At 40.4% G+C, this 27,661-nt stretch overlaps 1 protein-coding gene across 5 annotated transcripts in view; it reads left to right on the top strand.

Moving 5' to 3' along the window:
* Positions 1-27,661, top strand: part of DAAM1 (dishevelled associated activator of morphogenesis 1) — a 179,497-nt gene that overhangs the window by 92,475 nt on the left and 59,361 nt on the right. For all 5 annotated transcript variants that reach the window (XM_065900351.1, XM_065900342.1, XM_065900333.1 and 2 more), the window contains 5 exons: positions 17,518-17,589; positions 22,890-22,984; positions 24,951-25,284; positions 26,243-26,353; positions 26,476-26,579. In XM_065900351.1, coding sequence (XP_065756423.1) covers positions 17,518-17,589; positions 22,890-22,984; positions 24,951-25,284; positions 26,243-26,353; positions 26,476-26,579 — 716 coding nt within the window. The remainder of the gene's footprint in view (positions 1-17,517; positions 17,590-22,889; positions 22,985-24,950; positions 25,285-26,242; positions 26,354-26,475; positions 26,580-27,661) is intronic.

Below are 27,661 nucleotides of genomic sequence, written 5' to 3'. Positions count from 1 at the left end.
CCAGATTTTAGAATTGGAGTACAAAATTTGAGGATTCTCTGCCTCTGGCAGCCCTTAAACCACAGTTGTACCCCAATAAAGGGCAGTTGGAGGTTTCCCTGTTGGCGCAGTGGTTAAGAATCTGCCTGCCAATGCAGGGGTCACGGGTTCGAGCCCTGGTCCGGGAAGACCCCACATGCTGCAGAGCAGCTAAGCCCGTGAGCCACAACTACTGAGCCTGCGCTCTAGAGCCCATGCTCCACAACAAGAGAAGCCACTGCAATAAGAAACCCACGCACCGCAACGAAGAGTAGCCCCCACTCGCCGCAACTAGAGAAAGCCTGCGTGCAGCAACGAAGACCCAATGCAGCCAAAGATAAATAAGTAAAATAAATTTATTTTTTTAGAAAAAGGGAGCAGTTGGTTCATGAATATTTATTTGCCTCCTCTTCCTATAATCCCTTTGTTTAATAATACCAGTTTGGGGGCATTTTTTTCCTCCAGTGTTACCAATTCTATCATTCCAGCTGTGCCTACTGCCACCCCTGCCATGGAGTGTCCAGGTGGTCATGAACTCACAGTTTGTGTTTTCATTAATGTTGACTCAGCTTCATTAATGAAGAAGCAGTGAGCAAAATTGCCCATAGAATGAACCAAAACATATCTACCTTTCTTCTTTGGTGCTTGGTGAAGTGAGCAGACATCTTCTGGATTCTTCTGTTGGGGTGTTATACTCCGGTTCTGTAGAGTTCTCTGTTTTTCAGGCTTGAGATACTGCCAGTGAGAGAACCTCCCCTTGAGGTGGATTGTCTCCAAATGTCTTTCCATTAATGGATCTGCCTGCAGGTTTCCTAAATTATGTTTGTCCCTGACAGTTGTTCTAAAGTATAGAGTAATGTGTCTGACACTATTTTTTCTGAGATAAATAGAAGCCAAGTAATAGCTATGAGAAAGACTTTGCATAGTCAAAGGCCATCCAAAGGGTAAGCTGAGAAGGCAGGATACCCCATTGATTCTCTAGCTGTGTGACCTGGGACGTATTTCTTAACCCCTCTCATTTCTCTCTTCTCGTCTGTACAATGAGGTCAATTTCGTAAGCTTGTTGTGAAAACTGAGAAAATATGATTTTGAAGTTGTCAGAGAACTTGGGACATGTCAGTGTTAGCTGTGATCACTGGCAATGTCAGTGATGGTGACAATAAATGAAACAGTGGTATGGACTGACTTTCTGCTTGTTCACATTCATGCTAGCCTGGGATTCAGCTCCATATTGGTAAATAATGATACCTGGTTTTCTCAGAACAGTAGTGAGTATTTCAAAAGCACCTCTCCCTTAGTTGTTCACAGGATATTTCAGAGGTGGAAATAGTAAGACGGGAGGATACATTGTGTAGAATAAGGGAAGAAACCAAGAACGTCTTTATTGTGAGCATCAGAAATTGGTAAAAAGGGGCCCCATTTAATTCAACAGTTTCTAGGGCAATGGTAGTCAACGGCAGTCCCTTAACTTCTGGGTAGAGCTCTGAATCTGATTTCAGGAGCGCCCTTAATTTACGTCTTGGACAAGGGAGGCCAAGAGGAAGTCAGACTCCAGTCCACTTCTTTCTTCCTTTCACCCACGTGCCACCGCAGCACTCAGTCCCTGCTTCCCACGGCAGCCCGTGGAGATGCTCACTTCATTGGGTTTGCAAACAACATGACAATTCCTTCTTTGTGGCCTAGGAAACGTAAGTGGTTGATAAATATCTTCAGTTTTCAAAATAAGACAATTAAAGAATATTTTTAGACCAACACCAAGAGGTTCCATTAAACAAGTCAATTTTCACAAATGAGTAACTTACTAGGTCAAAATGAACCGCGTTTACAGGTTCTCTTCTCAGCAACAAAACTTGTTCAGAGTTGCAGCATTGTAATCCAATAGTGCATTCTAGCTGTATGATTTCTGAAACTAAGCTAAAAAAACAAAATGTCAGTGTTGAAGAAATAGTAAAAGAACGTTTCAACACAGTTGCAGATACTGTTATTGTTAGGAGTCTTTTTATTGAAGTATATTTGATGTACGATACTACAGAAGTTACAGGTGTAATATAGTGATTCAAAATTTTTAAAGATTATACTCCATTTATAGTTATTATAAAATATTGGCTATATTCCCTGTGTTGCACAATATATCCTTGTAGCTTATTTTATACCTAGTAGTTTGTACCTCTTACTCCCCTGCCCCATCTGTCCCCTCTCCCCACTGGTAACCACTAATTTGTTCTCTTTATCTGTGAGTCTGCTGCTTTTTTGTTATATTCACTAGTTTGTTGTATTTTTTAGATTCCATGTATAAGTGATATCATACAGTATTTGTCTTCTCTGTCTGACTTATTTCACTTAGCATAATGCCCTCCAAGTCCATTCATGTTGCTGCAAATGGCAAAATTTCATTCTTTTTTATGGCTGAGTAGTATTCCATTGTGTATATGTACCATATCTTCTTTATCCATTCATCTGTTGAAGGACACTTGGGTTGCTTCCATATCTTAGCAATTGTAAATAATGTGGCTATGAACATTGGGGTGCAAGTATCTTTTCAAATTAGTGTTTTTGGTTTTTTGGATATATACCCAGGAGTGGAATTGCTGGGTCATATGTTAGTTCTTTCTTTAGTTTTTTGAGAAGCCTCCATGCTGTTTTTCACAGTGGCTGCTCTTGTTAGGAGTCTTAAACCTAATTGCCAGAGTGGACATTCTGGGTTCCAATAAACTGGCATTCTCTAAAATTTCTAATAAAGAAAACTAACAAACTTCTGATAACTTTCTACTCAATCATGCAATAAACTAGTATTTCCTGGTTGATTATTTTTTCTGTGTGTGGAGTTTTTATGTACACAAAAAAGTACAGAATGTAAGAAACACCCACATTTAACAAATGCTAACATTTTATCATACTCACCATGGATTTTTAAGAAATAAAACATTATAAATATAGTTGAAGCCGAAAGGTGACCTCTATTCTGAAAGTGATATGTGTTTTTTTCTTTGTCCATATATATATTATCTTACTCTGAATGTGTATATTCATAGACAATATATGGTATCTCTTCATTTTAACTATGATATAATGTTCCATTATACGAACATGCCACAGTTTAATTATTTTTATCCCCCCTTTGGATAATGTCTATTTCCAAGTTTTCATTATTTTAAAAACATTGCAGTGAACATCCTTGTGTATGTGTTCAAGAATTTCTCTAGGATAGGCACCTAGACATGTAATTACTGGGTCATTTGGTTTGAACATTTTTACCTTTAATTGCTCTCCAAAGCAACTGTTGTAATAGCTTATACCTGCAGTGAATTAGTTGCCAACCATCTGAGGGCTTGGTATTGTCTGAGGGGATGGAACTAGTGTCTGGTTGCCCTGATCAGTCATTTTATGTAAGTTTGAATGTTTCAGGTACAGGACACTGTCATTAAAGTTCTTCAGTTTTCTCCCATATACCTTAGCCCATCAAATTAAAGTAAAAATTCCTGGAATAGGAAGTAAACATTTCATTTAAAAAAGAAAAACCCAAGGTTTAGAAAATGAAAGCGTTCCATTCAAATATCTTTAAAGCTGGACCAAAGTACAAAATGTTACAAGTACCTAAAAATGGACAATTCACTCAGCATTATGTTTATTTGGTTTGACTACAAAGGAAACTGCTCTGTGTGTGGTTCGCTCTTCCTCTCCTCTAGACCTCTTTGCACCCTCAGGTCCAGACCCAGGCTAACTGTGTTTCCATCTTTAGCCAGCTTTTGACTGATATATGCCATCACCAAACACAGGAAGTTCCTCTGAGGTATCCGCCACCTCCCTGGTGGGTGACTAAAGTGCTGGTGCAGAATCGGCACGTCTGCACAAACAGGCATGTTGGCGGTGGCTGGAAAAGCACACAATTGGTCTCTTTCTTCTCCTCTAACCAGAGCACCTTTATCTCAGTCATCTCTTTATACAAATTATGAAAGCCTCTCCCCTTTCTTGTACTCCTTGATTGCTTCAGATATTGAGTAACTGAGATGGGTAACTCACTGTCTGTCCATCCTCCATGAATCTGCTTTGTGGATGCCACCTCTCTCTTTTTTTTTTTTTTTTTTGCAGTACGCGGGCCTCTCAGTGTTGTGGCCTCTCCTGTTGCGGAGCACAGGCTCCGGACGCGCAGGCTCAGCGTCCATGGCTCACGGGCCCAGCCGCTCTGCGGCATGCGGGATCTTCCCGGACCGGGGCACGAACCCGCGTCCCCTGCATCGGCAGGCAGACTCTCAACCACTGCGCCACCAGGGAAGCCCCCCCTCTAATTAGGGAACATCAGGGTGGAAGAGAGTGACCCTGTGCTTTACGTTCACTTATAGTCTTTCAAAGAACAATAAAAATAAATAAGCGATATATAGCTGAGACAAAGAAAGTTATCTTAGTTGGACAAACCAATTAATACGGAGTCATGGAGAGTATGGGGGTTGTGTGTCCCGTGGAGCTCTATTTTCCCCTCTGGAATGGAGGCTAGAGAAGCAGACACCACAGCTTTCACACCACAGCTGTCACTCATGCCTGCATCGGTGCCCCACTGTGGGGAGAACACTCCTGCTTCGGCTCCAGTCACTGGAAGAGACTTGGAGCTGTGGGTTTGAATGGAGGCCCTGGGAGGGCAGTCGTTCTCAGCTACTGCAGAGCGGGCTATCTTTGGCTTCCAAATCTTAATTCTTAAGCAAATTCGTTTTGACAGCTCGGCTACAGGACAGATTCCATCAGGTGTTGATTGCAGAGTTTGGAGTACATGACAATCTTGGAGCTCTCAGTCTTTGCCATAGAGTACTTGTCAACAGTGCTCTTGTGGACCAAGGTTCCAAATGCAACTATGTGAGGCCCTTTGAGCCCCTTGCCTGTGTGTTGAAGCCCATAGGCACAGCTCCATTGCATTTCCAAAATTCTGCAATCTGCAGGTGAAGAATTGCACATTAAATGAGTGTTCTCAGCTATCACTATATCTCTGGAAAGGGGTATCACTGTGGCTCACATATGAGAATTCAGGACTGGCTGCCTGTTCCAGTTATCACCAGCCCAGGGATATGTAGCTCATGAGACACTCCAGACCAACACACATCCTTTGTTTCAGTTTTCCTTTGGACTGTGGCTTCCTTCCCTGGTTAACTGAGTGCACTATGAATAACTCCAAGCAGAGATGGCAAAAAGATTTATCTTGATTACTAACTCTAAACAGCTAGGGGTTGAAGCCTGGAGCACTGAGAAGCATTTGGAGGTTATGAAGGATCTCAGTACAAATAGCGTGGTAATTGAATAGCACTGTCTGCCCTGACACATGGTGGGAGAACGTGGCATTTGTAGCAGATATTTACCCTCCTTTGCCCTTGAAGGCTACCCTTGCGCCTAGATTATGGTTGTACATAAGTATCACTTTCCATGCTTCTTGCCTTTGCATCTCTCCCCGGTTCTCTCAGATTCTCTAGGTGCTATGGCACTTACTTTCATAAAAAGACCACCCAAAGCCTGCCTGACTTCACCGTCTCCAGGAGATAGGTTTATGAAAGATATCAGTAGAAGGAAGTATCCACTTTGTAAGAGAGATCAAAGAAGTAAAAAAGCCACTTTTCCTGAGTTTTTTCTATATATATTCATTTCATTCTTTTCACTAATAGCTCTAGCACACCTAATGTTATTGAATCCACATTACGGTTGTTGCATTTCAGAGCCTCTCCCTTTTGGGAAGTAGGAAGAAGCTTTGAGCTTCCAGTGTAAGTTAGAATGTGCCACTAATAACTTCTATGCAGAATTCTCCAGATTCCTTACACTCTGGGAACCAAGTAATGTGTGGAACTAGAAACGGGTTACAGTAGAAAGTCTTCCAAAGAATACCAACTTTAAATTAGTGTCTTAAATTCTCTTGTTATTCTTCAGTGCTCTATGGAACAGCATTTGACTGGAGCAGTCTTAAGATGGCATCCTTTCATCTGTCCCCGTATGTCAGGAAAAGCAGTTTATATCTCCTCAGTTTCTAAGATGTACTCCCCCACATTCTCACATTTAGACATTTCTAAGACAGTGACGTCTTCCAACTGATGCTTTTCTTTTTTCTTTCTTTTGCCAAAAATGCTGTCATTAATTCAGTAGTATTCTGTAGAGCCAACGATGGCTTAAAATCAGAAATATGGTTATGACTCTCCTTCTAGGGGACAGTTAACCCTGCCATAGCATTTTTCACAGGCATCCTGAGAATGCTTCCTGAATGGAATATGCCTTTACGGGCTCACTGTTTCCCCTGATTCTCTTCATAGTTTAATTACTATTTTCCAAAGTCCTCTCTTTATGGCCTCGTGTTAAGCATTATATTGCAAATCATAAACACACTTTGATTGTTTTCCCAAGAGCAGGTTACAGAACATCAAAACCCGCTTTACAACGTTCTGAAAGGCTGGTCTGGTAGCAAATCTGGTAGCAAGATGTGAGGCAACAAAGGCCATTGACACCACTGATTGGATTTCCACACTGTGTGAGGGTTTAGTGATGTGTGTCCAAACATGTTAATTTACCAACCAGCTGGACTAAATTGTACCTGGGTCTGTAGCACTCCCAGATGACACGTGGGTCAAAGACTTGACTCTTAACAAGCTACATAGAAGTAATTTGTTTTATGTCGTTACACACCTTTGTGTCATAGGCAACAGGGGGATGTGGGCTTGTATCATTTCTGAAAATAATAATTGGGGCCTGTTTCTTTTTCTTTGCCATGAAAATGAAGGGAAATTGTCATCTAAAATTGGCTTCAGATGTTGGAGTTACACTGATTGAGATGTTTAGGCTCCAGTCATATTCCGTGCCGTGAAATGCTTTGCCAAAGAAGTGACTTATTAAAATAAATAAAATAAATGTCTCGTAGTTTGGAAAGTGGACTGTAAAGTCTCAGCTTTTAGTTCTAGGTAAGGATTGTGGCTATTTTCTTAACTATATTAGCACATGAAATGCATTTTCCCCCAGGATCCTGTAGCATATGACTTTTAAGATTTCAATTCTGTAAAGTCAGCCAAGGCTTTTTCAGGAAAGAAGAGGGTGTTGAAACAGGCTGGGCCTCTGAGCTGTTTAAGAAATGTAGCTGGCTTCTTTACTCTCAGAGTCACATTGTTACTCTTTGTTTCACTGCTGGGATTCCCACAGAGAGACTAGATGTCTTTAAAGTGGCACTCTTTTCTTGCTTTTCTGATGTAGGTGATTTTGGGGAGAACAAAAATGATAGCTGGCCGAGAAGTAGCGCAAGCCTGATTTTTTTTTTTTTTAAGGGAACAGTGGTCAAGTGTAGTTTTCTTTCTGGCTGGGGGTGGGGTTAGGGGAGGTGGGGAGGGTCTAAACTCACTGAGTGAGTTCACTGCTTTTTTTGGTGAGCAGTACAAGAAGTCTCTTAGAAGTACTCCAGCTATTTGCCCAGCAAATTTCTGGGGAGGATAGACGACCAGGTGCATCTGTGGGTATAAGGGGGATAGAGTAGAATAGTCTCAGTGGATGCACAAATAGAAACCATGCCACACAGACTAGACAAGGCAACAGAAACAGGTAGAATTGAGGTGAAGTGGTCAGGATAGGGTAGGTGTTCTTCGGCAGAAGCTTTGGGCAAGCCTGAGCATTTGTGTAATTTAGGTGTGAGAGTCTGGTGCAAGGTGTTAGTCATACAGCTTGGCTTCCACCTTAACACCTTTGTAGACTACGTCCTCTTCAACCGGGCAGGACTTCAACCAGTCATACAACCAGTCATACATATTTTATTTTGCTAAACTGTAGTTATATTGAAATGCCAGAAAAAAATTGCTGAATGTCCTGTCTATAGCACTCTTCAGAGTGATCTCCACTTTTCACTATCTTTGAGCTATTTAACAAATCGGCAAATCGTTTAAAAAAAAACTGATAGCAACGCAAATGATTCTTGTCCATTGAAGTAACTTGCGTCTGATGCAATTGATGATTGCCGTATTGACCAGTTTTGCATCTATTTGTAAACCAATGTTCATACATATCTTTGCTCTTTGGATTTTCTTTTGAACCTGTTGTAACATCTTACTGGTTCTCTCTCATTTATTAATGAGTTCAACAAAATCTTGGACCTGAGTTCATGCCATGATTTTACCTTAAAAAAAAATTATCCTTTATCAGTACAGAATTTTAGCTCAGGGAGAACGGATAGAGGGGCTACCTTATTTTAAGTAATCTGAGATCTTCTATCAAATTTTAAATGAGTACATCGTATGATAGTGGGAAGCCCTCTATGAGAAAACATGCATTGTATATCAGTTTTACTGAACTTTGTATCTGCATCCACCAGAGAAGGGGAAGAAGCAGAGCTCAGGAGGTCAGAAGAGGTGTCAGGCTTCATACATGGAAGAAGCTCCTATGATGTTTGAAGAGATGCACGTACAGGCGGGGAACAGGGACGGCAGATGTATAATCCAGAGACCTGAAAAACAGTGCCCTAAAGGAGCCTAAACTTCCCTAAAGTTTCTTGGCGGCTAGTGAGCCTAGGTTCTATTTCATTTCTGTTAACTTATATTTATGTTTTAGAGATTAAGTGTCCTCAGTCTTATAGTAAGAAACCCAATTTTACTATTGAGTTTATGTCTAACTTTTTAAAAATATGTATGCTTGATAAAATAAGGGCTATCCATGTTGACCTCTGTTTCATGTATCTTTTATTCTAAATCATAAATGTTATTTTTTGTGGACCATCAGGAAAGCAAGAACTTGTTCTGTTTCCCCTTGGAGAGACATTCTGGTCGGATATCTTCCCAGTGCCCTTTCAGTAGAGACCGTGTAGAGTTGAACATCACCGACAAGCATGTGAGAAGAGCCCTTTCGTAGCAATTCAGATGGATGTATTGGGGTTATTTTTTTCAAGTAGTAGACATGTGGGTGTGATGACCTTATGGAAAATTTGAGATTTATTTATGAATTGAGGAAGATAAACATTTGCTATTCAGTCAGTGGAGAATTTTTGGCCTGGTTAGGAGATGACTTTGGGAGGACATCATAGCTTTATTCAAATCATTTCTATATTTGCTGGGTTATTGTTCATAGGAGAAATTAGACTTATTCCATGTAGTTCCCAAGGGCAAAACTAAGGCCAACAAGTGCTTGAAGTTACAAGAAGACATCTGTCAATTCAGTTATGAGGTGAATTTTCTGACAGTCGGTGAGAGTGCTGGTTCCAAACAATTGTGGACCTTTGCAGCCTTCTTTCAGAGAACATATGATCGATCACCTGCCGGTGACCTTCTATAAGGGATCCCTGTGAGGAGAAACTCAAACTAGGGTGTCTCTAGGGTCAAAGACCTAGCTATGTAATTCCATGATGGCTTGCCTTAAAAACATACAGATGTTTTGTAGCATTAGGAAAAATGGGGAAGGAAGTTTGCTCTTCTTCTGTGATTCTAAATGCTAAATGTGAAAGCCATTGTTATTGCGAGTCACCCTCCAGTCTTTCCAGAAAATGACTGACATTCTAGGCTTAGGAGGAGGTGTTGGATTTCCTGGCAGATGCAGAAGATGCTGTTCTGTAATCAGGCCTTGTGTGGGCCCAACCAGATTTGGGCAGCAGATGCATTTGATGTGTAATTGTGGCAGTGGCCAAAAAATGCAACCAGGCTTGGCAGTCCCAGGAACCACATGACTGTCTTGAAATGTGACAACATAGGGAGTAGTTTTTGAAACCAACCGCCTGCCTTTGGCAAACTTCGGTTATAGAATATAGTTTCAGCCCACTGCCAGGGGTCAGAGGTAAGTGCTGGAAGGCCTGAGTAAAGCTACTGTCTCAGGAGTTCAGGTTTGTGGACCCTACAAGGTTTTCTCTTCCCGATGAATGAAGAACAAGAGGGAAAGAGTTGGAGGCAAATATCAGGATTTAAAGGACCTAATGATTCTGTGCTGTTTTTAAAAGTGAGATTTCAGGAAGCAGCGAGCTTGGTAAGAAGGTACACTTTTCAGGCATGGCCGGTCCTGCTCCTTCTCTTGCAGAAATGCACATTACTGGGCAAGTTCCACACACTTACGTGCTCATCCTAACTTTTAATTGGGACTGTTGGACATAGAGTGGCTTCGAGGAGAGGAGAAAGCATGGAAAATAGTTGGTGACCAACTAAGAATTTTGATGTACTCCCGCTCTCTTGAGAGCCAAGCTTAATATAGCACAGGGTTTGGCAAACTATGGCTCGTGGGTCAAATCTGGCCAATAACCTGTTTTTGTAAATAAAGTGTTACTGAAACATGGCAGGGCTCACTCTTTAAGTGTTATCTATAGCTGCTTTCACGCTGTACAAGGGCAGAGTTGAACTTGAGTAGTTGCAACAGACTGTGGTCTACAAAGCCGAAAATACGTATGATCAGGCCCTTTACAGAAGAAGCTGGCTGTACCATACTTCATCATGGCCATCTTTCAAGAAGATGCTAATTATACTACTATTGAGCTAGAAGGGAAAATTAGCAGAAGTCATTAGCAAGGCCTTCTGCAAAATAATTTTCCATCTTCCATCCTACCTGCTCTTCCTTCCCTGTTCCTTGGACCTGGTCTCACCCACATTGTCATCTGTTTCCTATCATTCACTCGAATTTATTAGATGCCACACACATCATGGAGACATACCTAACAGAATAATATACTTTGACCTGTCTGGCCCTTTCTGCCTAGTATTCTATAAAAATTCTAGGTATAGAGTGAATTTATTTAACATCTGTGGTGTTCATTAGTATATGGGGCTGAACCCATGAAATCCAGAATATGAATGACAGTTTAATGCAACAGGTGACTCTTTTGATCATTAACAAGGTGTAGCATTTCTTGAGCCTATATGATCATAGTTAACATGTTTTCTAAGAGAATCTTCTTTAAAAAGGGAACAGGTTTTTATTAGTGTTTAGCTGCCTTTGTCCTGTAATGAGCATTATCAGAATGAAGTTTACTTTGTATCATACTGAAATAGTACCTTTCTGCTGTTGAAATTCATTTAGTTAAACCTTAGTTTGTCTCTACTGTTTTTGAGTTAATGGTACTATTATATATCGCTATAGAAGATTTTTAGCCAATCTAGACGGTTAAATAGTGTGTCTTTATTTCCTAACAAGTATTATCTAAAAACCTCATGGGTTTGTAACTGAATGGATATTTATGGCCTTTGCTGGCCAAGTGCATGTTGCTTCTGCCTGTGATTTGTGGTCTAGTGAACAACCACCGAACGTGTCCTTTACAATTGATTGACCTTTGCACAGCCTATTTTGGACCTTCTAAGAGCATCTTAAACTAAAGAAAAACTGTACCAGGTCTTACATACTATTACTTGATCCTATCGGAAATTTTCCCTGTGGTAATTTCAAAAGAAGTATTCTTTACATTAAGACTTCATGTTTAAACTGCACTTTGAGACCTACTTATGTCACTGAGAGGCTTCAGCTGCTACCAAGAAACTGTTTGCAACACAAATATGTAAGTGTGGAAATTTTAGAAAGTGTTAGCCTGCTTTGGGTACATACACCTTAGCCCAGATCATTCAGTATCTTTGTCTGCATAAACAGCTGATATTAGGGTTAATAGTCTGTTTTAGAAATAGAAAATCCAGTAAGAGGAGATAATTAGAGAAATGTTTTAAAATAATTTGCTGTAGGGAGCAGAGGGGTGCCCCAGGGATAGAGAACAGAAACACCGCAAATGTTGCAGAGTCTCGACCTGATGTTGCTCATGTCACACAGAACATTAGAAAAAGCAGAGCTCTTGTCCTAACAGGACACGTAATGCTTTCAAACTTACTTCTATTTTAATTGTGAAAATAGTGCATGTTCTTAGTAAAATGACAGTTTGAATCATACAGAAGTTTATAAGTAAAAGACTTTTCCTACTGCTACCCAGGGGGTAGCCATTGTTAAATTTTATTATATCTATTTCCAGAAATGTTTGTCTGTAGTGTACATATTTTTTCTATAGATGGAGAATAATATTTTAAAGCATTTTTTCCCCTTCATAATATACTTGGTCATTTTTAATATCATTACACAACTCTACTTCATTCTTTGCTACTGCTACAAAGTAGTTTATTCAACCATTCCCCTTTCCATATACTTGTTAACTTTATTATATGCTAATTCAAACAGCACTGCAGTGAAACAAATCTTTGTAATATGTAACTGTGCAAGTGTTATCACGGGCTAAATTCCTGAAAGTAGACTGACAAAGGCCGTGTGTGTTTTAAATGTGAACAATTACTGACAAAATTTACCTCCAAACTGCTCCAATTTTTTCAGTCCTAGCAACAAGGACTTAGAATAGCCATAGCTGGAGATCCTTAAAGAGTATCATTATCATCCTAGCTAACATTTATTGAGCACTTCTGTGTGTACTGTTCCCAGATCTTTATTTACTTGTATTAGCTTATTAAATCCTCACAATGACCCTATGAGGTAGGCACCCCTTTTACAGAAAAGGAAACTAAAACTGAGTCACATGCAGAGGTTACTTACCTCGCCTGCCTAGAAGTCACTTAAGGTAGCGAGTGGCTGAGGAGTCAAATGCCTGTCTGTTGATGGTGGTAGAAGAAGTGGGATACAGTCAGCTTGGATTGAAAGAGAGAGGATAGTGAAGCGAGAGACAGGAGTCTGGGATATAGCTGTGAATGCTTACTTCAGAAAGAGTGCAGACAAATGAATAATGCAAAATTTATTCTTATGGGCAGACTGATGCTGAGAAAAACAAATGTACTGTCGAACATTTAAAGAGAATGGGGGAGGATCTCTTGGATTTTTTTTTAGTAGCCACTGAACAGAGATATGGAGTGAATAATGTGTCAGTCGGAAATGAAGTGAGGTTAGAAATAGACTATGTATTTCTTTACCTTCTAAATGAGTTGGTTGATTAGAGCCTGATTTTAAAAGACAAAAACAAAAAAAAAAATCAATGTTCTTGAAGGTCCTTTGCACTGTACAAGTTCCCTTTACTAGCAAAGAGTTTTTTTGTTTTGTTGTTTTTTCAGAGTTTGAGACTGTAGGAGCAAAGTGGAAAACCAAGAAAAGAGGTTAAAGCTGCAGTCAGTGCAGGTTGAAAGCAAAGGCAGTGTCAAAGTACCCATCCAGCAGGAAATTTTGTCCATGAATACTCTCTTATTGATGACTGTCAAGCTACTAAGAAAACAGGATGAGTTGGATTAGACAAATAATAAAATAATTAATGTTGAGGAGTTTTTTCCCCCTCTAATTACCTTGTAAAGGAATTAGCTGTTGAAAGTTAAGGGTTTTGTAAGTTAGTCACTGAACAACATAATTTTTTTTTAAATTACTGATTTTAAAAATTGGGCCCTCAAACTAAATATAGTAACAAACTGTGTTTTCCATGGCATCTCACTATTAGAGGCATGTAGACTCTTAGAGCTTGTAGGGACTTTAGAAATGGTCTAGTCTCACCTCTTATTTTGAACAGAAGAAAAACAAGGCCCAAAGATATTCAAGCTTAGCAAGAGATGCAGATTGAATAAACCAACAGGTAAGTTCTGGAACCTCATCTTTGCATGGCCTATCTGGTCATTTTTCCATCATACCATCTCTCTGAATATAAGTGATGTTTGCACATATTCTCAAAAACCAGTTATCAGTGGAGAATTTAATAACATAAAATGTTTATATCAATTCAATTCTAATTAATCTAATAGATCCTCTAAAGATAGGCATATATCTTAAATGCTTATTACATTTCAAGAAGAAACAAAACTAGATATTAATATGAATTATCCATACTGTAGGTAGAACGAAAAGAGCATTTAATGTGATTGCTAGAACTTGTATTCCCATAGGACAACCTCCTCTACGTGTCTTTAAGGGTTACCTACAATCTGTTTTAAAAGAGAGGGGGGAAAAGCAACTTTTTAAAAGAACAGAATGAAGGCAGTATTCTTGCTTATCAGAGAAAAGTTCTAATGGAATCACTGAAATAGGTAGCCAAAAGTAGGGTTAGAGGTGTATGGTTTAGGGAGGGTTTTGTTTACAATTTCAGTGTCCACAGCTGGTCAGTGCTATGGGCTCATCTTCAGGGGCTCTTGAGAAATCCCCATGAAGACAGCCGATAACATGAGGTGTATAACAGAACGGGAGAACAGGTTAGGGAAAAGCTTCTTAAGTGCTGTCTGCATGCACACATTACAACGATAGATGAGGTGTTGATAGAGGGGCAGAAGAGTTCCCACAGAAAGTCTAGAGAGAGGGTTCAGAGGTAGCCCGGGTAAGACATCAGGCCTTAGAATAATATTCAGAAATGTTGAATGTAGCACTAAGGGTTTAGGGAGAGGTGAACTCATTTTTGGCCTCTAACCATGTTTGAGTCTCTTACAGTGAAGTGGTGAAGAGTGAAAAGCCAGCTTTGCACTCAATGTGTATTGCTTGTGGTTAACCTGAGGTCTAATCTTAGGAAAGAGGTTGCCATGATACTTTCTCACTGCCTCTGAATTTCCAGCAGGATGACCTTTAGCAACACATCTGTCCTCCCTTTACTTCTGTTTCCTCTTCGGTAAGATGAGTATAATGACAGCATCTACCTCACAGGGTAGATTCAATGAAGAGCGCAGTGAGTAGAACAGCGTTTGATGCATGGTAAGCTCTGTATGTGCTGGATATTACAGTTGCTTCTATTACAACTACAGTAGTACAGTTTATACAAGCTTGTGTATTTTTCCACTTGTTTCTCTAGAACAAGTAAATAGAACCAAGACAGATGACTCAAAGAATAATATGTGTTTGAGGTTAGTAATACAGAGGACCCGCCCTTCCAGGAATATTATACATGTTACCCTTCCATCAGTGATCTCTTTCATGGACTTTTTAGGAGAAAGCCTCGCCCTTGGCAAGTCTCTGTGTCCAGTGCTCTTTCGGGGACCTCGGAGAACAATTGCGTTCAGATCCTTCTGGCCTGTGTCTGTGTATCACTGCAGACTCCAGAAGCCACACAAAGGAGGGGGAGATTTGGTTCACAGGGATGAGCTTCTCTTGGCTACTGTAGCACACATCTGTATAGAAGGACCAGGGAAATGCACTGCTAAAATGAAGAACTCTGAGGATTACCTCCCGCCCTCAGGGATGTAGTGATAACACTTAGTATTTTTATGAGAAGCTTTCACGTATGTCAGCTCATTTGATTTTCTCAGCACTGGGGGCATGTAAAATAAAAATGAAGCTTTCTTCCCCTTATTTTGACTGCAGTATCTAGATCTACTCTTAATCTGTTTACATTATTTTAAAAGCATTTTCAGAGCGTAGAGATTTCTCTCTGTATACTAATCTTAAGCTTCTAAAATGATCTCTTTTCAGTAACCAGGACTTAATAGCTTACAGCAGGCTCTCATGGGACCCCAGACATGGGATGTGATTTTGTCGTAATTTTGGAAATTTGCCCTAGATTGAGGGACTAGAAAGATCTGGCACCTTCTATTTCATTTTATAGGTTCAAATACCATTGAATATCACTGTGGGTTTTGGCTTGCTGAAAACATTGGTAACAATGGGGTTTTGCAAACTTTAATACTCCATTTTAATAGGAGAGAAGTGTTCAGCGTTTACGCTACCATTGTAGCTATTTTATTAACATGTTAAATAATAATCAGGGGCTGTTCTAAAAACTCATCAGATTTCCTCAGCTTTTTAAAGCCATGGAAGTGTAATCCAGTCCAACTTCAAAGCTGCTGCTCTAGCCTTTGTCCCCATCATCTGGGATGTTCAGTCTCCAGATGAAATTCATGCAACTCCCTGAGTTCAGATATCAGTTACTGCCAGCTTTCAAGGCACTGTAAGCAACAGTTACTTTGCCCCCTTTTCCTGGCAACTTAAAGAATAGTTTTGAAATTGTTTCCTTTATCTCGCTAGAGTAGACCTGCCTAGAAAGATTTGTTTAGAGAAAGTTTGTTTCTCTTCTTTTAGGTAAAGTGTAGGACTGAAATTAATAGCCCTACCTTGAAGCCGGTATCCCAAGGATGGGGATCCTGACACAGTAAATAGGTAGTAACTACTTCATTGTCCGGTAGCAGCTCTGTGTACCTGGCCCAGCTCTTCTCCAGGGGGACAGGAGATGCCGATTATACTAAGGCGTTCTCTGAATGTGAAGCTAGAGAAGAGCTGAAATTTTCCCCTTCAAGTTTGTTTGGTCACACAAATGACTTGGAGCCACACAGGTTTGCAAACATGCATGGAAATCTCCCACCACAATGCCATCTTCAAGTGGACTCAGTGCTCCAATGGAGCAGAGGCCACAGCCACCTGATTTGAGGGGGAGGTGTGAGCTCAGGCTGGCACAGGGTGCCCATCCACAGAAGCCCTGGGGGCTCTGGTGCTGGCTTCAGGTCACCCTGGTTTGTAAGATGCAGGATTGACTGGAGCGGTTTAGGAATGGGTCCCTGAATTCCTTGGGTTTCAGTTCTCTTCAGTTCAGATATATTACATTTTCTCAAACTCACAAGCTGTCATGGCATGAGGGCTGGACTTGGGACTAATGTGTGTTCATTCTGTTACCTTCCATCCAATGTCGGGCTTTATTTTACCTCCTCATCTGAAGAAGTATCATTTACTTTTGGTCACATCAAATGAGACCTTTCTTCAAAATTTTTACTGTCTGCTGGAGTCTGAACAAACTAATGGAAAAAAGTCCAGTTAACAATTGGCCAAGTCCAGTGGTCATTTTTTAATTTATTTTATTTATTTATTTTTGGCTGCATTGGGTCCTCGTTGGTGTGCACGGGCTTTCTCTAGTTGTGGCAAGCGGGGGCAACTCTTCGTTGTGGTCCCCAGGCTTCTCATTGCGGTGGCTTCTCTTGTTGCGGAGCACAGGCTCTAGGCACGTGGGCTTCAGTAGTTATAGCACGCTGGCTCAGTAGTTGTGGCTCGTGGGCTCTAGAGTGCAGGCTCAGTAGTTGTGGCACACGGGCTTAGTTGCTCTGCGGCATGTGGGATCTTCCCGGACCAGGGCTCGAACCCGTGTCCCCTGCATTGGTGGGCGGATTCTTAACCACTGTGCCGCCAGGGAATCCCCCTGTGGTCATGGTTAAAGGCAGCTTTTCCTCTTTTGTGGACTTCATCCAGACGTGTAGTGCCGCAGTACCATCCTCAGTGCGACACAGGACCTAGAGATCCTTTGTCCTTGCAACAAACACAGAGCCCTTCCCAGTGTTATTGCGCCCCTGAAGGAAAACAGTATCATACCATGTGCGGCTAAGTTCCCGTGTCAACTCTCCTTGAACGCTGGTTCAGAAAATGTCCCCTTTGTCACACCTAATCCTGACTTCAGCGCTCTCTGTGGAAATTGGATCGGGAAGACCACCCTGATCAAGGGGACAGTCTGATGATTTAAAGCTAACGTTAAAAGACAAATATCTTGTATCTCAGTGTCTTCTAATGGTTTGTGTGGGCCATCGTCTAGAGGCTCTGGGAGTCAGATGTGCTTGTGGCTGTTGTGTATATACATCTGGTGGTATATCACTTTTTTTTTTTTTTCTTTCTCTTTAGGACCAGGAAGAAAACAAGGGAGCAACAAGTTGGCCTGAATTCTACATTGATCAGCTCAATTCCATGGCTGCTGTAGGTATCCTTTCTGTTCTTCAACTCACAGTTTAAAATGCAAGTTTAGTACAAAGCGCACAGTTGCACAATAAGTATTCACTTGAGTAAGAACTACCAAATGTAATTATCTTTCCAAACTCTATTCCAAACGCTCAGTGTTGGGGAGAAAGGGGAGGCAGGAGTGGTATTTGGCAAAATGATTTTTTTCCAGTATGTTTTAAATAAAATCACATACTAAAATATAAGTGAGTTATTATTGTTATTAGAGGAAATGTAATCATAAATCTGGCCTCTGTTCAACTTTAACTTGCAATTGTTCCTACCAATCATTTGGAACTTTGATAGGGCAGCACCATTCTAAAAGTTAATACCATTTAAGAATAGTACAATGAAACTATCCCTTCACTGTTCTCATCCTTCTTTTTTTTTTTTTAAACGGAGGACTTAGTTCCTGGGTTCTTGATCTTACAGGGTACGAAGGTACTCTTTTGCTCATACAAATAAGAAAAAATTTCATGGAATACGTGGTTTAATGGAAAGGCGTAATAATGATAATGCTGAGATATCCTTGGGAAATCTTCAGTATGTGGATTTTTGGTTCAGTAATTGATGAAAATGCATTCTCAGTGTCTAAAATAGTGCATTCTGATCACATAGATGTCTCTGTGATGTCAGAGTTTTGAGCTGCTTAGGGGCGTCTGTCGATCCAGCAAAAATACACAGCAGAAAACGTGTCATCAACATTTGAGCCTTAATAGCCTAAATCTTGTTCACGTTGATAAAACTTGGAGGCTGCTCACAGGAGAGCAGTCTTTGCCTTTGTGGACACACTTACGATTTTAAGAGTTAATCTGTTAGGCTCAACTTTGAGTTTATTATAGTCAAACAGATGATAGCTTCCATAATACTTTCTCTACCTCTCCTTTTCCTGCCATCCACAGAGCCCTTGTGGAGAATTCATTTCTTATCACTTAGAACGAACTTTCTAGATTGTCTAATATTTTGCTGCTGCTGCAACAGTTAAAAACTGACTACGATATGTGAATCATTCACACTTTTGCTAAATTTTCAGAGGCCTTGACTTTTAGTAACTTCCTCTTTTCTAGCTTTTTCTTTGAAGATGCTTCTTCTGCTGTCTCATGATGAATAATAAGCACCATGGTAAACAGGGCTGTATAAATTATAGAAGAAACTGCATAAGTTTTTGCCCCAAGGGTTTCTCTAAAAGCACAGCAGAAAAGAACAGAAAATAACCACCAAGTCCTTATAACAAGCATTCTACACAATAGCAAAGATGAGAAAAGAGTGATCTCAGCATTTGTATGAATATGTTATCAGAACATGAGTCTTGTGATAACCATCAGGGATTTTTCTACATCCGCCGAAGCAATTATAATATAGAGTCATTTACAATTCCTGCACATAAAGGTTATTTTCTGAATTTTAAAAAAAAATTTATTTATTTTTGGCTGTGTTGGGTCTTCATTGCTGCGCGCCGGCTTTCTCTAGTTGTGGTGAGCGGGGGCTACTCTTCGTTGTGGTGCGTGGGCTTCTCATTGCGGTGGCTTCTCTTGTTGCAGAGCGTGGGCTCTAGGCACGCGGGCTTCAGTAGTTGTGGCTCACGGGCTCTAGAGCGCAGGCTCAATAGTTGTGGCGCCCAGGCTTAGTTACTCCGCGGCACGTGGGATCTTCCCAGACCAGGGATCAAACCCATGTCCCCTGCATTGGCAGGTGGATTCTTAACCTCTGCGCCACCGGGGAAGTCCCTATTTTCTGAGTTCTTGTTCTTGGCTGTTAGGGTAAAAACAAGCGGTCAGGCAGGCTGTCTCTCTTTCTAATTAAGTCAGCCTTACTTGATGTCTAACAAGGGAAGTTGCTCCTTTGTTAATGAATTCACTTCTATCAATGGAGAAGTACTAAATAATATGGATTTTTCCTTTCTTCAAATTTTGGGACAGTTAGGTTAATTTGTCCTTTAGTGACTTACTCCATGCCTTTTCCAGAGTCAGCCTGACTCATTTCCTGCACTAGAGGGTGCGTGATGTGCTGCTATGTGTCACTTCTTCAAGAGCCTCCCTTCTCTTTCATCTAGCTCCTTGGACAACCTTTTGCTACATTCATGAGTCATCTACATTTTAATTATATTTGCTTCCTAATCGAAAGCCCTCTCTAAGAGTATCATTTCCAGGCTCTTAAATTGTCACTTTGCTCTTCTTTATGGGTTAAACACCTCACAAAGCTTTCTAATGCTCCTTGAAGGACAGAGCCAGCATCGTTCCAGTGTTAAGGGTAGAAGCCATTACAACAGGTGATGAAATAATGAGGCCTCACCAGTCCTGCATCTGTAAAGGAGCAAGGAGGCCTGATGAGACCAGAAACTCTGTGCTGAGTTTTCTGGTTTTTTCACCCTCTCTGTGGCCACCACATCCTCCCGTAGTTCTAGCCAGTCTCTCTGGAGAATTCCTGACAGCACACAGCAGAAATCCTAAGACATTATCCCTGGGGACTGGAAAGGCACATGATTCCTCCACATCCTTTCCTGGCCTGGCAGCTAAGCTCTTTGGCTGTCTGCTTTGGGAATTGTCGAAGGGGGGTTTATCCACATTTTCCTCATCCACTGTCTTCAGCATCAGTAGCGGCTACTGCTGTTGAGTGCGCCTCATGTAACAGGCACGTTACATGCTGTTTCAAATCCTTACAAGCACCCTATCCTCTAAGTGCTATTTATAGATAAGGACACTGAGACTCAGAGAAAGGTTACCTTGCCCAAGGTCATCTCATTGGAAGTGGTAGAGCTGGAATTTAAACCTATCAGTCTAAGCTCAAAGACTCCTTTCCAGTTTGCCTCTCACTAACTCAGTTTTTTTAAATCCTTTGGCACGTGAAAGAGGCCTGGTAATCCCACCCCCCCACCCCCGCCTCCACCCCCAGCTTTTCTGAGGTGGGACAAGCATCTGGAGAGTCTGATAAGCAGTCCAGGTTGAGAACCGCAGCGCTTACTGGTCTGTGAAGCCCTTTGTGGAACAAGTTCAGTTACTTTATGGAAGCGTCGTAACAAGAATGCTTTGTTCTTTAAAGGACCCCTGAGTGATCTGCTGGCTTTTAACGAGTGAAAAACAATATAATAAAAGAGTGCGTGTTCCAGAGGGACCTGGGCTTTCTTGGTGTGTGGCTTCTGCGTGCAGTCTCAGGGAGCAAGGATGTGAGGTGAAGTTCAGTGTGCTTAGCGGGTTGGCTTATTGATTTCACACCAATGAGATATTTCAAACAGGAGCTTGGTTCCAGACTCCATACCAGGAATGATTTCTGTGCCTGGTTTGCGCATCTCTCTCGGCCCTGCATGTTCCAGTGTAAACCTTAGCAGCTTTGACTGGAAGATTCGCTGCTAGGATGCACTTCATCCTTTGCCCACTCCTCATGTGAACAGGGATTTAGTAAGTGCATAGAGCACCCAAGGAGGCCGCCACAAGCCAGTCCAGTGTATGGCAAGGTGCATACTGGATGTTTGGCCTAGCAGCCATCTTCAGAAATGTAGGCAGATCCCCTTTTCTGTCGAAAAGCTGCAAATTTAGACTTCTCCATAAATGTGAAGCTTGAAAACTTGAGACTCCACATAAATTATTCTATTTCGAAAAGTCACATTAGAATGTCAGGTTCATCTCCGTAACCTCGACTTTCTCAATAAAATAAACAATCTTAGATTCAATTCTCATTGTACTACACACAGAAAAGAGTATACTGTCTTCTGTTTTGAGAGGAAAGTAATAGTCCTTATATTGGGGAAGGAAATTCCAATTTAAATTTCTTGACTTTTCATAAATCTCCTAACTCTGCTAGGAAGAATCGTAATGTAGTCTGCCTTTATTTGGAGGTTACACCCTCTCCAAGATTGTTAAAAGGATAAATATATGCATCTTTATTTAGTATTAATGAACCACAATAAGAAGCGTGTGTAGTTTTAATTTGGGAGGTTTGGGTAACTAAGCTTGGGAACAAGAAGTGATGTTCATAAAAGTCCTGATTCTGGGCTACAGAGTCAACGTGATTGCTTAAGAGTCTGAGCAAGCTCAGCTGTGCCACAGGAGATTAAATGTACTTGGCTGGATTTGTGCTCAACTTTCCAGGATATGGGTCTCACGGAGCTGTGAAGAAATTCATTGGCTATTTCTGCATGCAGCCTCTTCCCCTACCATCCTCTGGTGACAGCTGTCCGGGCGCATCACCAGCAAGAGGGCAGCTTTATCAGAAACAATTCAAGTTTACAAAACAAGACTTTACTGATTTTTATTTCACTTGCCATAAATGATACTGATATATGTTTGCTTTGGGCTTCACCATCCTAAGTGTGAAGTCAAATTTAGGTTTTAGTTAGCGTTTAGTTACTTAATGCTTGTACTGTTAACTTGAAAAAAATTAAGTAAAGTCACCCCTTGATGATGTGTGGACCTGAAAGAAAGGGAGAGACTGGACCATTGAGACACGTGGATAAGAGCCAGATGTTTTTTTCTGTACCCCAATCTGTCTCCCAACCATGCATTTTGTCAGAATGGGTAACAAGTAAAAAGACTGAGACCGGACAAGCACATGTTAAGAGTAGGAGGAAGGCAAGGGACCTGTGGTTCCGTGGGGTAGAAGCACCTGGGGCCATAAGACTTGGCGATACTTTTAGTACATTTAGGTGATCATGGCATAAAAGGAGTGGAAAAGACTTTTTAACAAGTCTGTGAACCTTAATCATTTCTAAAATGTAAGCAATTACTCCAAAGGAATTGTCTATCTTTGTATCAGGTCCAATTTAATCGTTCCTCTTAAAAAATAATTGGATGTAACAAAAAATGTAAAAACTTACACTTTTTTTTTTAAGATTACACTTTTTGACTGAGAAATGGAAGAGATAGCATGGAAAGATTGCTGCCTGCCTCTCTTTGATAGTGTGATAATGTTAACTTTAATTGTCAGATTGTTATATTTAACTATAGGTCTAATCTTCCCTTTTCTATCAAATAAATAGTAATATCTTCATCAGAATGTAGTTATAGAATAGTTACACAAGTGTTTGGACAACTTAATCTCTACTAAGATTTCTCAACATTTTCTTAAAGCTTTATTTAAATTCAGAAGAAGTAACTTGTAGTACAGAGAATGAATTTGTGGAATTCTTGGTGCTTTTGGTCTACATTTTGGCTTGTAGTAAATCTTGGTCATATTATTATTGATTATTTGTATTAAAAGTGATGGCATGTAATCTGTGGGCTTGCCTTACTTGTACTATAATTAAAACAAAAATTGAAGAAGTAACTTTAGTTTTCTTTGCATAGAGAAAATCTCTGCTGGCTTTAGAGAAAGAAGAGGAAGAAGAGAGAAGTAAAACTATAGAGAGTTTGAAGACAGCATTAAGGACGAAACCAATGAGGTAATTTTTATACTGGGTAGCGTGTACTACTTGTCTCTTTTCTTTTTCTGCTTTTCTACTTTCTTCTCCCCTTGCTTTTTCCCTTCCTTTCTTCTTTATTTTTCTGCAATAGCCAAACTCTTGAGGAAGTCTTAAATTAAAAACATGTAATTGAACCGTGGATGAAATACTCTAATCATTGAACATTCAATAAATTGTTTTTCTTCGGTTAAAAGATGTGCAGACATCCATGAAGGTGGCTAAAATACAAAAAGGCAGAAACTAATAAGTGTTGGTGCAGATGTGGAGAGATTGTAACCCTCATTCATTGCTGGGGGGAATGTAAAATGGTGCAACCATTTTGGAAAATAGTTGGACATTTCCGCAGAATATTAAACATAGTGTTGCCATATGAGCCAACAATTCTACTTCTCGATATGTAGCCCAAGGGAAATGAAAACATGTCCCTAAAACCTTGTGTGCGAATATTAGCATTATTTATAAGAGCCAGAAATTGGAAACACCTAAATTCTATCAACTGATCAATTGATAAATAAAATGTGACATATCCATAAAACAGAATATTTTTCAACCCTAAAACGGAGTACTGATACATGCTACAACATGGATGAGCCTTGAAAATATTTATGCAAAGCGAAAGAAGCCAGACACAAGGGACCACGTATTGTATGATTCCATTTATATGAAATATCGAGAAAAGGCCAATCCATAGAGACAGAAAGATAAATGGTTGCCTGGGGTTAGGGAGAGAGGAAAATGGTCTTTTGGGGATAATTAAAGTGTTCTAAAATCAGATAGTGACCATGGTTGTACAACTCTGTGAATATATTAAAAATCACTGAATTACACATTTGAAAGTATGAATTTTATGGCATGTGAGTTATATCTCAATAAAACGGTTGTAAAAGAAATGGATGAGCAATCAGCTTCTACTGTGTGCCTCCCACACGTTCATTTTCCATTAATCCTCTAAGGTTTGGTGGGATATGGGGGTGCTTACAGGTGCATTTCATCAGCACTAGTGCTACGAATGAAGCTTGGCTAGGTCTGGGTGATGTGGTTGGATGAAATAGCTGAGAAATAAAATTCCCTATATTTGACTATAAAATGCTAGGAAAAAATGTACTGATTCCTCAAAAATCATATACAGTAGTATATCAAAAGTTTTCTAGTCTATCCTAACAAGATCAGTGTTTCCCTCTCTATGTGTGTTCTGCATTCTCAGATGTTAATGGTTATCCAAGGCTAAATAAGTTTGGAAATTTCTGGAGTAGTCACATCAACAGGTTATGTTACTTTTGAACTTTTCAGAGGCTTAACCTACAGATGTGTATTGTGAATTATTCTCATTGATTGACTTTACAGTTAAATAAGTGTGTTATAAATATCCAAAAATTAATGTACAAAGTATTGCTTTTATTTGCTTTATATATTGGGATTCCATATAGCATGCCATACAAAAGAAGGTTTTTGCTATAAAACTAAGTAGATAGATTATCATTTGTTTGGCAAGTAAATATCCTGGAGTTTAAGGATGGTCTTTGACTTTTCATTGGTATGGGGCGTGCCTGGGTCAGTGGTCAACACTTAAACATTCATGAGGACTGGATGCTATCATAACACAGAATCAGCACATGACTTTAACCTAAGGTGAATATTCTGAATGTCTTCTTGTTCCTGGTTTTCTGTGGTTATAAGATCTGTTCATTGGTTATTCATATCGGTTAAGATCTTTTGAACTCAATTGGAGATTTTTTTCACACTTCTGGTTAGACCTGACCATTGGGTCTGGGCCAAGGAGGAGGCCTCCAATTAAGAAGACTTCATGTAAGCCTTTGGGTACTTTAGGAACTACATCTTCTTACTTTCTCCTGCCCACCAGCCCCCTAAACTTTTCTGTTAAGGGCTATTAAAATATTCCAAAAAGACTTAAGTCTGATACATTTTAACCTTCTCCTCGTGACAGGTTTGTAACCCGATTCATTGACTTGGACGGCCTGTCATGTATTCTCAACTTTCTAAAGACCATGGACTACGAGACCTCAGAGTCTCGAATACATACCTCTCTCATTGGATGTATAAAGGCGCTAATGAACAACTCTCAAGGTCGGGCTCACGTCCTGGCTCATTCTGAGAGTATTAATGTAATTGCTCAGAGTCTGAGCACAGAGAACATTAAGACGAAGGTGGCTGTGCTGGAAATCTTGGGCGCTGTGTGCCTGGTTCCCGGGGGCCACAAGAAGGTTCTGCAGGCCATGCTGCACTACCAGAAGTACGCCAGCGAGAGAACCCGCTTTCAGGTAGGTGCTTCCTCGCCACTTCTTCATTCCTACCTTAAGACCAGTGCCTTTTCTGGCCCCGAAGGGGGAATGTTAACTTGAGATTTTCCCCTGTGGTGAGCATTCACGATGGGACTTCAAGCATTTCCTTCTTCTTAGGTAGAGAGTAGAATGTTCTTTCTGTAGTTGATCAATCTGAGGTTGTGGATTTACAGTAGTCCCCCTCTTAACTGCAGTTTTGCTTTCCACAGTGCTAATTACCTGAGGTCAACTGCGGTTAAAAAATATTAAATGGAAAATTCCAGAAATAATTCATAAGCTTTAAATTGTGCAGCTGTTCTGAGTAACATGATGAAATCTTGTGCCATCCTGCTCAGTACTTCCCAGGATGTGAATCATCCCTTTCTCTAGATACCCACACTGTATACAACACCCAGCCATTAATGTAGGAAAAACATAGTCTATATAGGAATATATATAGGGTTCAGTACTATCCATGGTTTCAGGCCTCCACTGGGGATGTTGGAACAGTCTCCCCTCTGAATAAGGGGAGACTACTGTACTGAACTTAAAAATGTAGCCCTGCTTCCTACACATTATATAAAACACTTTTTGATCCACTAAATGGGTGTTCCCTGAAAATTTTATGTGTTGCCAGTCTTGATGTAGTATCAATATAAACAGCGAGATTATGTCACCACATTGTTTATACTCAAATATGAAAAGTAAGCAGAGTTAACGAAGCACAGTCTTTTGTACTTTGTATACATGTATATGTAAACATATATGATGTAAGAATTTTGAAAGTAGAGTTTTTAGGACTAATCTTAAGGAAAAAAAGGTAGCTTTCTGTGGATCAATGTAATTCTGATTAACACAAGCTTTTAAAAATTAACTTCAGAGTATTAAAAAATTAATAAAATGAGCGTACGGTTAGTAACTATTTGGTCCTTTGTTTTTACATCTGTATCCTTGGTAGACATTAATTAATGACTTGGATAAAAGCACGGGGCGGTATCGAGATGAAGTGAGTCTCAAGACTGCCATCATGTCCTTCATCAATGCAGTGCTAAGCCAAGGCGCAGGAGTGGTAAGAGCCTTCTGTACCACAATTTAAAACATATATTATTAAAGAATAATCTTTAAAAAAAGATTACCAACTGTGTAGTCTAAAGAGCTTAAAAATGTATTCCATCACCCCTTTGCTTTCAGGAAAGTTTGGACTTTAGACTTCATCTTCGCTATGAATTTCTGATGTTGGGAATTCAACCTGTAATAGATAAATTAAGGGAACATGAAAATTCAACATTAGATAGGTAAGTCACACTATTATGAGATAGTTCATGTGTTTTCCTTGTGTATAGTGCCAGTCTATGAACTACTTGTGACCTAAGGAACTTGTACCAAAATGTTAGACCAGGTAATGATGTTTTTATAGTAAGACTTTCTCGAAGAAAGAAGCAGCACTTGTGTAGAGAACTTAGTGTAGGTTTTGGCATTAGGCTTGAATCCATATCCCAGTCCTGCCGCTTACCTGCTGTGTGTTCTGGTCAAGTTACTCAATTTTTCTGAACCTCACTGGGTTTTTTTGGGTTTTTTTGGTTTTTTTTTTTTTGCGGTACGCGGGCCTCTCACTGTTGTGGCCTCTCCCGTTGCGGAGCACAGGCTCCGGACGTGCAGGCTCAGCGGCCATGGCTCACGGGCCCAGCCGCTCCGCTGCATGTGGGATCTTCCCGGACCGGGGCACGAACCCACGTCCCCTGCATCGGCAGGCGGACTCTCAACCACTGCGCCACCGGGGAAGCCCCCTTACTGTTTTTATATGTAAAGAAATAGTGACGATGATGATAACACTATTCTGCAGAACTGTTATGAAAGCTGACTATAAAACATGTGGAATCACATGGCACCTTTGATAGACATTCTATGAATGTTAATTTCCACTTTCCTGTTGCTCTTGTCCTGTGCTCTTGTCTGCAGTCATTTTACGATTTCTAACATATCCTACCAGCTTTCAAATCTTTCCTTCTACCACGCTTCTCCCTCATTCACACACTCCACCATGCTTTTTTCCTTGATAGTCTATGAACATGTCAAAATACACTTGCCTCAGGGCCTTTGCACATGCTATTTCCTCAGCATTAAAAGATCTTCTCACAGATGTCCAAATCGCTTTTTCCCTTTTTCCCATGCAGAGACCTTTTCCAGCCACTGTGTTCATATGCTTCACCTCACCTCACCTCCCATCATTCTCTACCCCCTTTATGCTGTTGGATTTGTCTTCACAGAACTTATCATTCCCCAGTCAATAATAGGGGCTCAATAAGTATTTGAATGAATAAGTGAAAGGCATGAACATTTCTTTTGTAATCTTTAATTCAGTGGTCAGTCAAGTTAG

This window comes from Phocoena phocoena, chromosome 2, assembly GCF_963924675.1.
Source record: "Phocoena phocoena chromosome 2, mPhoPho1.1, whole genome shotgun sequence".
Classification (NCBI taxonomy): domain Eukaryota; kingdom Metazoa; phylum Chordata; class Mammalia; order Artiodactyla; family Phocoenidae; genus Phocoena; species Phocoena phocoena.
The sequence above is the reverse complement of the archived record's forward strand: the minus strand, read 5'-3'. Positions and strand labels throughout refer to the sequence as shown.